The 12,940-nt window shown below is 44.2% G+C and overlaps 1 protein-coding gene and 1 long non-coding RNA gene across 10 annotated transcripts in view; one reads left to right on the top strand and one right to left on the bottom strand.

Annotated features, from left to right (window-relative positions):
- Positions 1-3,356, bottom strand: part of LOC118145760 (uncharacterized) — a 29,223-nt gene extending 25,867 nt beyond the window's left edge. Inside the window, exon 1 of the long non-coding RNA XR_008475106.2 lies at positions 3,249-3,356. This is a non-coding gene — a long non-coding RNA (uncharacterized LOC118145760). The remainder of the gene's footprint in view (positions 1-3,248) is intronic.
- Positions 1-12,940, top strand: part of FAT3 (FAT atypical cadherin 3) — a 677,903-nt gene extending 664,963 nt beyond the window's left edge. For 7 of the 9 annotated variants that reach the window (XM_078339978.1, XM_035265268.3, XM_078339973.1 and 4 more), the window contains 5 exons: positions 1,092-1,747; positions 5,091-5,204; positions 7,194-7,253; positions 7,827-7,862; positions 8,485-12,940. In XM_078339978.1, coding sequence (XP_078196104.1) covers positions 1,092-1,747; positions 5,091-5,204; positions 7,194-7,253; positions 7,827-7,862; positions 8,485-9,107 — 1,489 coding nt within the window. In that variant the 3' untranslated portion in view covers positions 9,108-12,940. The remainder of the gene's footprint in view (positions 1-1,091; positions 1,748-5,090; positions 5,205-7,193; positions 7,254-7,826; positions 7,863-8,484) is intronic. The other 2 variants (XM_078339977.1, XM_078339975.1) reach the window with 1 other exon arrangement.

The following is a 12,940-nucleotide window of genomic DNA, read 5'->3' as shown; positions in this document are numbered from 1 at the left end:
GTAGATTACCAAAAATATAGGTGATTGAACCTTTTAAATGAACATATCAGAACAATTGCTGCAATAGAGAAGTTAAAAAGAAGGTCTATGTTCTCAAATAATACCAAGCTAAGAAAGTAAATATTAAGCTAAAAAGGAGTAAGACTGATACACTTGCCTTATAATTATACTCTAAGTGAGCCATGGATTGCTTTAAAGAGAATAAAATTGATTTAATTATTTTTCATTAGAATGCTTTAGTCATTATTCCTGAAAATCTCCATTAGTATTAGCCTTGAACATAAGCACAGAATGCTGAAGACATGTAGCCCTCCACCCACTCAACCTTTACAGCCCCCAGCTTTCTAGAGGGGCCAAAAATTACTGTAGCCATTAGAGGCAAATGTCAGAACCAAAGACTCCTCTGGGGAAAACCCTTAACTGATAGATTCATAGCTCTTTGTCTGTAATTCTACAATCCCAAAAGCTCTGAGAACTTAAACGGTTTGGGGTATGTTAGCAGCAAACTAATTTGGTGGCAAAACCTGTTCAAAACTGTTCTGAGGCTCTTTCTATTCTTTATTTCTCTTATTTAGTGTGAATATCCATATGTTTCACTGCCGAAACACTGGTATATTTTATTATGGGATGCTACAGCCAACACCACTTTCTGCGAGCGGCAAGGAGTATTTTACATAATGTAGTAGTAATGTGCTGTATGTCCTTGCTAAAACTGCACAATTTTGAATTCTGAGATGCATCTGCTCCCAAGGGTTTAGAGACCAGTACCTTTTTGATAGCATCTGTTGTTCTTTCTCTTTCTCCCTCTCTCCTCTCCCACCTCAGTCTCTTTCTCCCAACCCAGGTAGGACGTGGGACAGATTGGGTTGAGAGGATCACCTTAAGGCAAAGGGATGACTTGGGGACCACAGTGGCCACCGTGATGCCTAAATTAGTTCCTCCTCCCCTCACCAACCATCTTTGTCTCACTTCATCTGTACCCTTGAGGTGTATCATTTTCTTTTAAAGATGTCCATGTTTTCCCAAGCTCCAGTATACCAGCGTGTGTGCACAGGTCCTGACAGTGGGGAGGGCATTCTGTGTCGCCACAGGTGTGAGGAGGACATCAACGAGTGCGAGCGAGAGGAGTGTGAGAATGGCGGCTCCTGTGTGAACGTGTTCGGCTCCTTCCTCTGCAACTGCACGCCGGGCTACGTGGGCCAGTACTGCGGGCTGCGCCCCGTTGTGGTGCCCAATATCCAGGCCGGCCACTCCTACGTGGGGAAGGAGGAACTCATCGGCATCGCCGTGGTGCTCTTCGTCATCTTCATCCTGGTGGTCCTCTTCATCGTCTTCCGTAAGAAGGTCTTCCGCAAGAACTACTCCCGCAACAACATCACGCTAGTGCAGGACCCGGCCACGGCCGCCCTGCTCAACAAGAGCAACGGCATCCCGTTCCGGAATCTGCGCGGCGGCGGGGACGGCCGCAATGTCTACCAGGAGGTGGGGCCCCCGCAGGTCCCCGTGCGCCCCATGGCCTATACACCCTGCTTCCAGAGCGACTCCAGGAGCAACCTGGATAAGATCGTGGACGGGCTGGGGGGCGAGCACCAGGAGATGACCACATTTCACCCCGAGTCGCCCCGTATCCTGACAGCCCGGCGGGGCGTGGTCGTGTGCAGCGTGGCCCCCAACCTCCCGGCGGTGTCCCCCTGCCGCTCCGACTGTGACTCCATCCGGAAGAATGGCTGGGACACAGGAACTGAGAGTGAGTAGGAAGTAGTCGTGCTCACCCCTCTGCGCTTACAGGGAACCTGCGGGGGCGCTGTGTGGGGACGCTAAGCGAAGGAAGAGAGACCCGGCGTGCAGAGCATTCGCTATGACACGTGCTGGTGTGGAATGTTCACACCGGGCCTGGAAAACGGTCCCGTTTCTGATTCCATTTACACATGGGAGAAATGAAGTTCAGCGAGGGTAACATCATGCGCCCAGGGTCAGGCAGCTAGTAAGAGGCAGTCAGGACCCCAACCCAAGTCGTCCAGATTCCAAAATCCATCCTCTCACAATAGTGGGCCAGCCACGTCAGTGACGTACAGGAGTGTGCTACGGAAGGTTGGAAGAATAATGTAGTTCCAGTCTTAGAATGAAGATTCGAGAGGGGCAGAGGGGCACTTCAATTGGACCATGATGAGTTAGAGTCTGGGGAAAGGAGGGCATTCCATTGTAGGAGGGACCCATGTGATCAGCAGAAAAGCAAGTCGTTTCTTCTTGGCTGGAATGTACAGACCATGAAACAAGAAGGGGAGCCACAAGGCAGGAAAGGTGGTCGGGGCCAGAGATGGTGGTGTTTCCCTCTTCATTTGGCCTCACAGCAGCATTCTAGGCACAGGGAAGAGCCACAGGTGCAAAACTCTTGGGGTGGGAAAGGGCTTGGTGCCTACAAGAACATAGAGGAGGTCAGTGCAGTTGGAGCTTGCTGAGCACCAGAGAACTGCTAACATCCTAACAGCAACACTACTGCAGGTTTTTAAGTAAGTGACTGCCATGATCTAATGTACCTTTTAAAGCTGACTCTAGTTGATCCTAAGAGAAGAAACCAAACAGGCTTTCTTCCCAAAAAGGGAAAAAAGCAGAGAGCCAGTTAGGTAACTTCTGAACATCTAGGTGAGAGATTGTTTTCCCTGCTATAGTGTCCATTACAAGGAGACTAAAGGAAGCTCTGCTGTAGCTTGTGACTTCAGGACAAATGGCTTTATATAGGAAGGTTTCAGGTGGAGCTGACCACGGGCAGCCAGGGAGATAAAGGTTTTCTTCATGAAGGAAGGGGGCATTCCTACTGATAGTATTAAGCATGAATAAGATTTCAGTAGGACACTTTAGAGATGACCTTCCAGAAACAGGAAGCAGCTCAGTGTAGAGGACACACAAAGAGTTACCGGAAGGACGGGTTTAGGTAAGAGGTCAAGGTTAGAAGTGAAAGTTTGAACATCATCTGCATTTAGGATGGTGGACTCTGTAGGAGCATGAACTCAATAAGAGAGCAAGAACAGAGAGGATGGTCAAACCAGGCCTGCAGAAGAACCCTGGAGACACCCACATGTGGGCTTTGGGCAGAAGGGGAGGAAGCAGGCAAGGAGACAAACACTTGGCAACAAAGAGGAGGGAAAAGGAGAGGCCCCTGTCCAGAAGCCAAGAGAATGTCATAAGATCATCAGTATTGACTACTGTAAAACTGTGAAGGACACAGGCTCAAATAGATGTATACTGACCTTGATGACAAGAGGAATCTTAGCATCTCAAGAACTTCTCAGTAGAGCCATCTAGACAGAAGCCAGAATGCAAGGGTTCAAAACCAAGAGGTTCGGTGAGAAAGCCAGGGCAGCAGGTGAATGTGAAACACACTGCTCTATGTTACATCATCTCCTTAAACCATCACATTGCCCCCATGTTGATGCCATTGCCAGCCCATCATTCCGTGTAGGAAAAAACTCCCTTCAATGGGTGAAATACTCACCCAAGTGCACGTAACTAGAAAAAGGAGACGCCAGCATTAAAACCTATGCTCTTACCAGCACTGTTCTTGGGAGCTTTGGCAGGAAGGAAGAAGAGTATTTCTTGGTGATAGTGGAGGGCCAAGGATGAATTCTTTCTATTCTAGTGCTACCCCAGTATGCTATCTGCTGATTCTGTTGACACATGTATTTTAAGCAGTTGCCCTTGAATTTCTGCCATAAATATATTCCCTGTCAAATTATCTGTTGAGTTAGACTTTACTATAGTCTTGCCAATCCACTAGCTAATAGGCTTTTTATTTAGCAATAAAAAGGGGGATGGTGAACAAATACAGGAGTGGAGAAAGGAGTTTTATGCACGGCACTTCATTCACTAGAGTGGATTATTTGTCATTTCCTTCCTTGTGTTCAGGGCTAAGCTTGTGCACACCTTCTGCTTGTCTGAAGCGCATTGTCACATTTTCTGCAATGTGGCTGTTAGGACATGAATTTCTCCCTTGGAATCTCTCTCCACTTACATTTGTTGTTTATCCAACTCTGGTGCTTTGTTGTGGCCGCAGCCTCTGACAGCAGTTGCAGAGCTACCGTGCCTGTTGCTGACATCATCTTTTGTGGAAGAAACGTGATTTCTGTGGCCACAAAGAGGAACAAATATTCCCTTAATCACAAGTCTGCATCTCTTTGTACCATTGCATTACATGATGATTTGCAGCCCTCCCCACTTCCTGATGTGACAGTTTCCAGAATTTACCTCAGGCTGAAACTCACATTTTCCCCCAAAGTATTGTTGGGTTGTATTGAATACATTTCCTTCTTTGTTAAGCAAGGCAGAGTTAGCTGGTGAGACAATTTCTGGGCAACTAATGCATTTTGCACTTAACAGCCTCAAGATAGAGGCTGTTTTTATTGCTTTAGTCCATCAAATGAGAAAGTAGGCCTGGAGAGTGTGTGCGTGCACACAGGTACATCTGTGTGTTGCTGTCTTTGTACAGCAAAGAGGGAGGACATATGTGGATAAGGGCATATCCACACCACTGCTGGCCTTACTTGACACAGGGTGGGGAACATGGTCAGTCCCAAAAATGATACAACGCTGCCCTCTAGAAGACAAAGCTGAAAACTCCACTCACTGTCCAGAGATGGAAGTTAGGATAAATGTAAGGGCATTCTTGCTTATAAAATATTTATAACCCTATTTTATAAGTAATCTCATTTAACCTGGTGTTGACACCTCATCAGTTCATGTAAGTCATCTAAACTAACTCTGAATGGCAAAGAGCAGTGCACCCACTTCATTCTCATTTCACTCTTCACTCAGTCACTTCACGTTGAGACAGGAACAGCTACTTTTGGCTGTCAGCTGTTTGGAAGCTCATTTACTATGGGCTAAGGGTTTCAAATCCATAATGTAAATTACTTGATTGACAGAACTTTTCCCCCAATGGCACAATCAATTTTCTATTGTGGAGCTAAATTATTTTCTCTAAGCAAATGAAAGAGCCTCAAGAAGTGAACTGGGTGGGAGCAGGGTGGATAGGACTGGAAATAGGGACAAGGTAACCAGTGTCATTTCTGCTTTCTCTTTGGCTGTTCATGAAGACAAAGGGGTTGATGACCCGGGAGAAGTGACCTGCTTTGCAGGCAGTAACAAAGGCAGCAACTCTGAAGTTCAGTCCCTCAGCTCCTTCCAGTCAGATTCCGGTGACGACAATGGTAAGAAGTCATTAGATTTGTTCCGAGGGGTTGGGAGGAGGGTGGCGCAACTGGCTTTGTTCCTGGGCTTTTGAGTGTGTTCACCAGCTTCCTGGTTTACCCCATTATTGGGTGTCATTGCAAAGGAGCCCCCATGAAGCTGAAGCTGTGAGCAGGCCCAGAACTCTGTATCAGGGGTTGATGAAGTTACCGTGGGCCTCCAGCAGTGAGTCCTCTTTGATTTGGTTCGTGGAACTATTTCATCCCAAATGATATTCTCTAGCAAACCAAGTAATTTTTTTTTAATTTTACCAATGACCTCTTCCCTCTTCACTATATATCCAACCTCCCCCTCATTAGAAATTAGTTCAGAGACAAAAGCCTTCTTATAGAACCAGTGGAATCTTCATTCAGTTGAATCCCCCTTATAATCATTTGGGGCTATGGGCTTTTGTAGAATTTATTCAAAACTATGAGGCAGCTTCTTAGAAAAATGCACATACCCCCAAAATGTTGCATGCAGTTTCTCCTGGTTCTCAGACTTTGTTGACACTCCAAAGCTGCTACCTCTACCTCTCAAACAGCATGGCGACTGTCATGCTGGACTGGGTTTTCTGAGCTGAGCAGCCAGCTTCAGAGGATGGGTTGTTCTTCTCCAGAGCAGAGGAGGGAACAGTCATAAAACTGAGTGTTTTCAGTGTGGTGGTTAACCAAGGATATTTTCAGTCATCCAGAGACAAGCAACCTTATACCTTAGGTCATTTTCCCATTTGTCAGCAACTAGCAACAAATGGATACTTATTAATTTATGTAATCATTCAATCTATAAACCCTTGCTGAATTTTTTCCCACATGCTGGGTCCTTTAACCAGAGTACAAAATGAAAAAGGCATAGCCCTTGCCTCCAAGGTACATGCAGAACCAGGTGAGCTTCAAGACCATAGGAAGCAATCATACAAGTAAAGGAGCCTTTTTTCATCACCACTTTCAAATGCTGGCACTTCTGAGAAGTGCCCAAGCATCAGTGTATCTGTCTGCTGAGACAAATCCTGTAACAGTGAATTTTTTCTAACCATTATCAGAAAGTCAGAGACACACCCCCAGATCTGATTGCCTTGATGTATCCTCTTCTCCTCCCCAGCAAGTAGAAAAGCTATGGCTAGTTTGTACTTTACCTAGAAGCACCTAAGAACAGAGTCCAGACTCCAGGCAGCAACTCCAGCAATGATGCCTGGTTAGCTGTTCTTATGGGCTCTGTGGTGTGCACCCTGAAGATCACATACTTGCCCTTTTATGCTTAACATTCTAAGTTTGTCCCAAATGAGACAGGTGATATTGGGAACTGTCATCAAATTGGTTTTAAGCCTGATCACCTCTCCACAAGTCGCTGTACTGAGCTTTAAGGCAACCCATGTAGACCACAGAGATCTCCTGTATTCTAACTATTTGAGAGGCCAAATGCTGACTTCTGTCCACACCTTACTGGTGGGGGCTAGGCCTTGGGTCACTTTGGGCTGTCAGTGGCATCATGTGACCATGAAGCCATCAGTCCTGCAAAGCTTATCCTCCATCACTGGCGTTTGGTTCTGAGCAGCACGACTGACCAACAATTTTTCCCAGGAATAGTGAGGTCTTCCTCTGAGAGCCTTTGGGAGTTGCTAATGAGAAATTAGCATGAACTTGATGAGCCACTGCCTTCCTAAATTGATTTTACTGGGCCATGAGGAGTGAATTTATGACCCAGCAATCATGACCGATCCCTGCCTTTGAGGAGGACTGGCCTTGGATTTGCTGCCATTTCTCTTCCATTCCGTGAATTTCAGGACCCTCTAGAGAAAGGTGTCCACCCATACATTCCCTCACAGACTGTGAGGAGGCTTTGGGTGTTTGCATGCTGCACCTTCATTGTTGCTGCTGTTGTTGTTAAAATAAGTTAACGTATGTTTAAAAAAACTCAACTAACCTGAAGCTGTCCTTCCCCTCCCTCCCATCTTCTTTTCCGACCACAAGCCTCCATAGTGACTGTCATTCAGCTTGTCAACAATGTAGTTGACACTATAGAGAATGAAGGTATTTACTTTTCTTCTTCCATAGCATTTCTTGAAATTTTGCTTTCTTGTTACTTTGGACTGGGAGTGATTTTAATGGGTAGCACACAGAGCGGGCAGTAAACAGCTCATTTCCAGTGAGATGTGGTGTATTTCTCTATGGATCTGTTTTACAATTTTGAAAAAAGAAAACTAGTTCATGATTTGTAAAAAAAAAAGTATATGGGGTACTCTTTATAAAATTTCTTTCAAGACAAGAGTATCCAATTAGTCACAATCCAGATTAATGCTAAATCTGTCTTTATATCCAACATCTGTTCATTGAGCACCTATTATGAGCTGGTAATTTTTAAGTAATCATTCAGAGCTACAAATTATGGATACTTATGTCAATCAGGTAACTTATTAGCAACTTAATAAAATCAAGGCATAAATGTGCTTTATCTGTTTGGTCTTTTTCCTAAATAACAATCAGGAGAAATAACCCATAGGCCTTTAAGGAGCATGTTTTTAAAAGTCATCTCAAATGTTCTGTATTATCCCTCTTCACATGGTTTGAATTGTCAGTTTTACTTTTCACTTTGTATTTAAACAGTGTCTGTCATGGACCAAGGACAGAACTACAACCGAGGTGACTGTGCCACAACCCTAACTTTTTATTTGTGTGTTTTGAATTCCTGAGTTCATTCTTGCCCTATTCCTGTCCCTCTGCCCTGATCTGAACTTTGCATGTCCCAGGTGTCTCATGTGCTCATTATTGGAGGTGAAAACTCCACCAGCATTTCCCCTCCTAGCCTCATCCCCTGTGCGTGTGTTTCACCCATTTGCCTGCACGCCTTCCTGCCTCCTGTGCTCCATAGCACAGCTGATGAACCTCTCTGCAAGCATGCTGCCAGCCTGGCTCTGCAATAGCATGTGGCTAGGAAGAGGGTGTGGGGATAGTGCTCAGGGGTCCTGGAACTGTCTCCTCAGTGTGCCCTCGCTCTTCATCTCATGGCATGACTGAGTGTGAGGCTCTGCAGCCACCAGGCTCTGACAGGCACCACCTGTCAGAGTTGCCATCGTCTTGTTCTCTGCAGGCCAAAGCATGGCTGGCCCCCACAGACCCTTGGAAGAAGCATGCGGATGACCCTGGCTTCTTAGGGTCTCTTGGATGCCAGAAATTGCATGTCAGGTCGCTTCTCTGCTTCTTTCACAGCCATGCACCAACTCCAGTCTAGAGGAAATTAACTGTCATGGTTTTTCTCTTGCAGCCTATCACTGGGACACCTCCGACTGGATGCCAGGGGCCCGCCTGTCAGACATAGAGGAAGTGCCCAACTATGAGAACCAGGATGGAGGTTCTGCACACCAGGGCAGCACACGGGAGCTGGAGAGCGATTACTACTTGGGTGGATATGATATTGACAGTGAATACCCACCCCCTCATGAAGAGGAGTTCTTGAGTCAGGACCAGCTGCCGCCTCCTCTCCCGGAGGACTTCCCGGACCAGTATGAGGCCCTGCCACCCTCCCAGCCTGTCTCCCTGGCCAGCACACTGAGCCCAGACTGCAGGAGAAGGCCCCAGTTCCATCCTAGCCAGTACCTCCCTCCTCACCCATTCCCCAATGAAACGGATTTGGTGGGCCAGCCTGCCAGCTGTGAATTTAGTACTTTTGCCGTGAGCATGAACCAGGGCACAGAGGCCACAGGCCCAGCAGATGGCGTGTCTCTGTCCTTGCACAATTCCAGAGGCACCTCATCCTCAGATGTGTCAGCCAACTGCGGCTTTGACGATTCCGAAGTAGCCATGAGTGACTACGAGAGCGTGGGAGAGCTCAGCCTCGCCAGCCTTCACATTCCCTTTGTGGAGACTCAGCACCAGACTCAAGTGTAGATACCACATCGTGGGTACTTCACCCTGTTTGTTACAGAAAAGTGGAAGCAGATTGGCTGGGCTCGTGTCTCAGTGGTGAATCATCTGTGGAATGAGAAGGGAATATGGTATTTTCCACAAGAAACCTCTTCACAAGTCATGCTGTCCCAGCAAGCAAGCTTGATGCCAGTTGGGTAAAAATGAAAGACTCAGAAATTGTTTTTGAGAAGTGACTGGTAGTCCTTGATGTGGGTACCTGTGTTCATGGCTAAAAATGCAAAGAGGGAAAAATCATTTCACCCACTAAGTTATGCAGTCTTGTATGGCTTTGAGCAGTATCGTGCCCTGGAAAGTGTTACAGCATCAGTCCTTGCAGTATTAAAAACTGGCAACAAAGAGGCATTGTTGCATGTCATTTTGAGCCAATGAAATGAAAATAGTAGTAATGACTACTACTTGGAAACGCTAGTCTCTTAGGCGAAAGAAAAGAGAAAAATTTATTAAACAAACAAGAAAGTGGGCTGAAGCCTTTTAAAGCAACTATTTTTTTTTATAAGCTGCCCGATTTTCAGCTATAAAATTAGGTTTGAATAACATGTTTAGTATGCTCAGTTATTTGTTTGTGTTAAGCATCCTATCTAATATAGTTGGGTTTTACGATCTTTGAGAAAGGTATCAATGAAGAGCAACAGGAGGCTTTTTGGGTTCCATTTGGTGGGTGGGGGAGGAGCTTAAAGTTGTTTGAGCATTAGAAAGAATGTGATTATCTGGTTTGTTTTGTGTTTTCTGCTAAATATTCCCATTGGTAAATCTAATATTGCTGCAGAAATTGGCTTTGTTTGTACAGGTTCTCCACAAGGAGAGATCTTTAGAAGTTTAAGCAAAACTCACAAATTCCAGGGGAAAAGAAAAAATACCTTCAAAGTTTACAGACTAGATAATCACAATTCTTGATACCGAGAAAAGGTTTGTTTTTCTAAATCGGTAGTGTCACCATTATAAATAGAATTATGTTAAGAAAAGAAAGTAGACTAGTTATTGTGTATAAATTATAATAGTGTGTGTGTGTGTCTGGGCCTACGTACAAATATGTGCTTGCACTCAGTAAGGCTGCTCTTGAGGAAAGCTAATGTGAAGGTTTTGGGAAATGGACCATGTTGAAAATCCTGCCAGCGAGCATGGCATACCTTTCAATTTCTCTGATCTCTATGGTGTTAGAGAAACATCAAATGCCATATTTTACTTCAGTTCAGTTAACTATTTTGGTATGGCTAATTATATTAACTTAAAGCAAAATTGTGCTTTTTGTTTTTTTCTCTAGAGACAGAGTCTTGCTCTATCACCCAGCCCGGAGTGCAATGGGCGTGATCTCAGCTCACTGCAAACCTCCGCCTCCTGGGTTCAGGTAATTCTCCTGCCTCTGCCTCCCAAGTATCTGGGATTACAGCCATGTGCCATCATGCCTGGCTAATTTTTTGTGTTTTTAGTAGAGACAGGGTTTCACCACGTCAGCCAGGCTGGTCTCAAACTCCTGACCTTGTGATCTGTCCACCTCAGCATCTCAAAGTGCTGGGATTACAGGCATGAGCCACTGTGCCTGGCCTAAAACTGGTTTTTGAAAACAGTATTTTGTTGTAATTTTCCAGAACTAACCTGTATTTTTAAAATGTGTAATGTTTGATTACACCCTGGGATTCCCTTCTCATCTATGGGCTTTAGCCATAACCTTCCAAAATCAATAGGAGAATCATTCCACTGGAAATATAACAGTCCTCAAAACTTAAAGTTGACAAGTTAAGTGACTTTCCTCCTTTACTTCAATCAGATTATGGCTGCCTGTGCAGTGGCCATGGTAAATATATGCATATTTGCACTATCTGCTTAATTAGCAAATCTGTGTCCACAGTTTCTGATGACATATGGCATTGGTGTGTAAACTGTCCTGAGTCTGTGCATCATTCACTCAGACATATTTTTAATTGTTTCAGTTGTGTTTAATCTACTTTCTTCTGTTTAGGAGTCAGTGTTTCTGAACGTTTATGCAAAAACAAATCCTTTTCATTCCCAAACTTTCTAATACACTTCTGATTTTTTTAGCCTTTCTCTTCCTGTCTCTTGGTCAGACCTACTCATAGAGGCATTATCCACGCTGCGGTCTTGAAATAAGTGGATTTCACTAAGGCTGCATTCAAGAATAAAATATTTGGTATTTTTCTTATGTAAGAAGCACATTTGCAAGAATCATGGAAAAAAATGACAAACTAATGGTCTAGAATAGAGTCACTGCTACACTTTTAGTAATGCAATGACATAAAAACCCTCAAAGTAAAACCAACAATTCATTTCTTGCCCCTAGGAAATATTAGAGTGAGATTAACGCCGATGAGTCACTACTGCTTACACAGCAACTCTTCAAGGAAGAATGCCTGACTGACTCAGTAATGAAAGAATAGATAGATCCTAATGCAGTTGTGAAGCCACTGAAGAAAATCGTGTCACCCTTTGCTGTGACCTACATAAAATACCTTTTTCTTTGGGATATTGTCCCCTGATTTTCTGCAGAATAGCTCTGCAGCTATATATATACCAGGCAAGTATGTGTTATCATATGTTTAAAGATAATGAATCAAAACATATCTCTTCACTTTTTGGAAAGTTAGGTTTCCCTGTAGATTATGAAATGCTTTTCGGTCAGGCCAAGATGTGACTAGGTGGGGATGACCACTGATTTTAAAAAGCTGCAAGGGTCCTATTTGCTAGTCCAGCCTCATTTTATCAAAGAGGAAGTATACCCAGAGAGGGGGGTCCTATTTGCTAGTCCAGCCTCATTTTATCAAAGAGGAAGTATACCCAGAGAGGGGAAGGGATTTGCCCAAGCTCACAGAGGAAGTTAATTAGCTTAACAAGGACTAGCACCCATCCATCTACCCAGTGTTCTTTACATCATATTGTTCACCCCTACACTACCTTGAGCATAGGAGCCACCTGGTTCTAATAGACCCTCAAACTTCCACCATTTCTTTGGAATATGCTATCAAAGAAAATTCATGGCGACTAATTTTCTGGAAGCCTCATGATCTTATGTTTCCTTACAACTCTCCCCCTCCCCCGCCCTCACCCCAGGGTATAGAATTCACACATTGCTTTAGACATTCATCAAAATGCTGCTTTTGCCAAATGAATGTTTGTATAATAGGGATGAAATGATAATTACAGAGTTCAGTTCAGACCAGTCATCAGTTGTAGTTAAACTTTGGTTTTACTGTTACCTACTGGTTGCATTATTGGTTTTGGTTTTGCATTTTTTCTTGCCACTAACGCGGACTACTGTTTGTCCTACCCCCTCCACCATGATGAACCATATGGAAAATATTTTAATCAATTAGTGTAGTTCTCATTTTTCTAACATCTATGTGCCACCTCCTGGAAGCCATTTCCCATAATTTGTTGTAGGCACTTTACTAGTATTGCACACATTCTGGTTAGATTGAGAATAACTAGATTCTTGGTGCTCGTCATATAGTAAGCAAGAGCTTGTGGGTAGTAAAAGGTGAATAAAGTGCATGCTTCATTTATTCCCTTTCCTCTATGAATATTTTGCTGCTGCATTCTAGTCTATGCCAGCTATGCCAGCTTTCCATGTACCCTTGTCCTGCCTATTCACGAAATGCCATGTAAAAGACTTAGTAACATGAGTAGGTCGTCCTTGCTTTGAGGTTCTTCCAATTAGGGGATCAATGTGAAAGCCTAGAAAGGGAACTAATTTCTGGGATTTGCCTGGAACTTCCCTTGGAAATCACTAGCACATTCTGCAAAAAAAAAAAAAAAAAAAAAAAAAAAAACAGCAAATAAAA

Source organism: Callithrix jacchus, chromosome 10, assembly GCF_049354715.1.
Source record: "Callithrix jacchus isolate 240 chromosome 10, calJac240_pri, whole genome shotgun sequence".
Taxonomy (NCBI): Eukaryota; Metazoa; Chordata; class Mammalia; order Primates; family Cebidae; genus Callithrix; species Callithrix jacchus.
The sequence above is the reverse complement of the archived record's forward strand: the minus strand, read 5'-3'. Positions and strand labels throughout refer to the sequence as shown.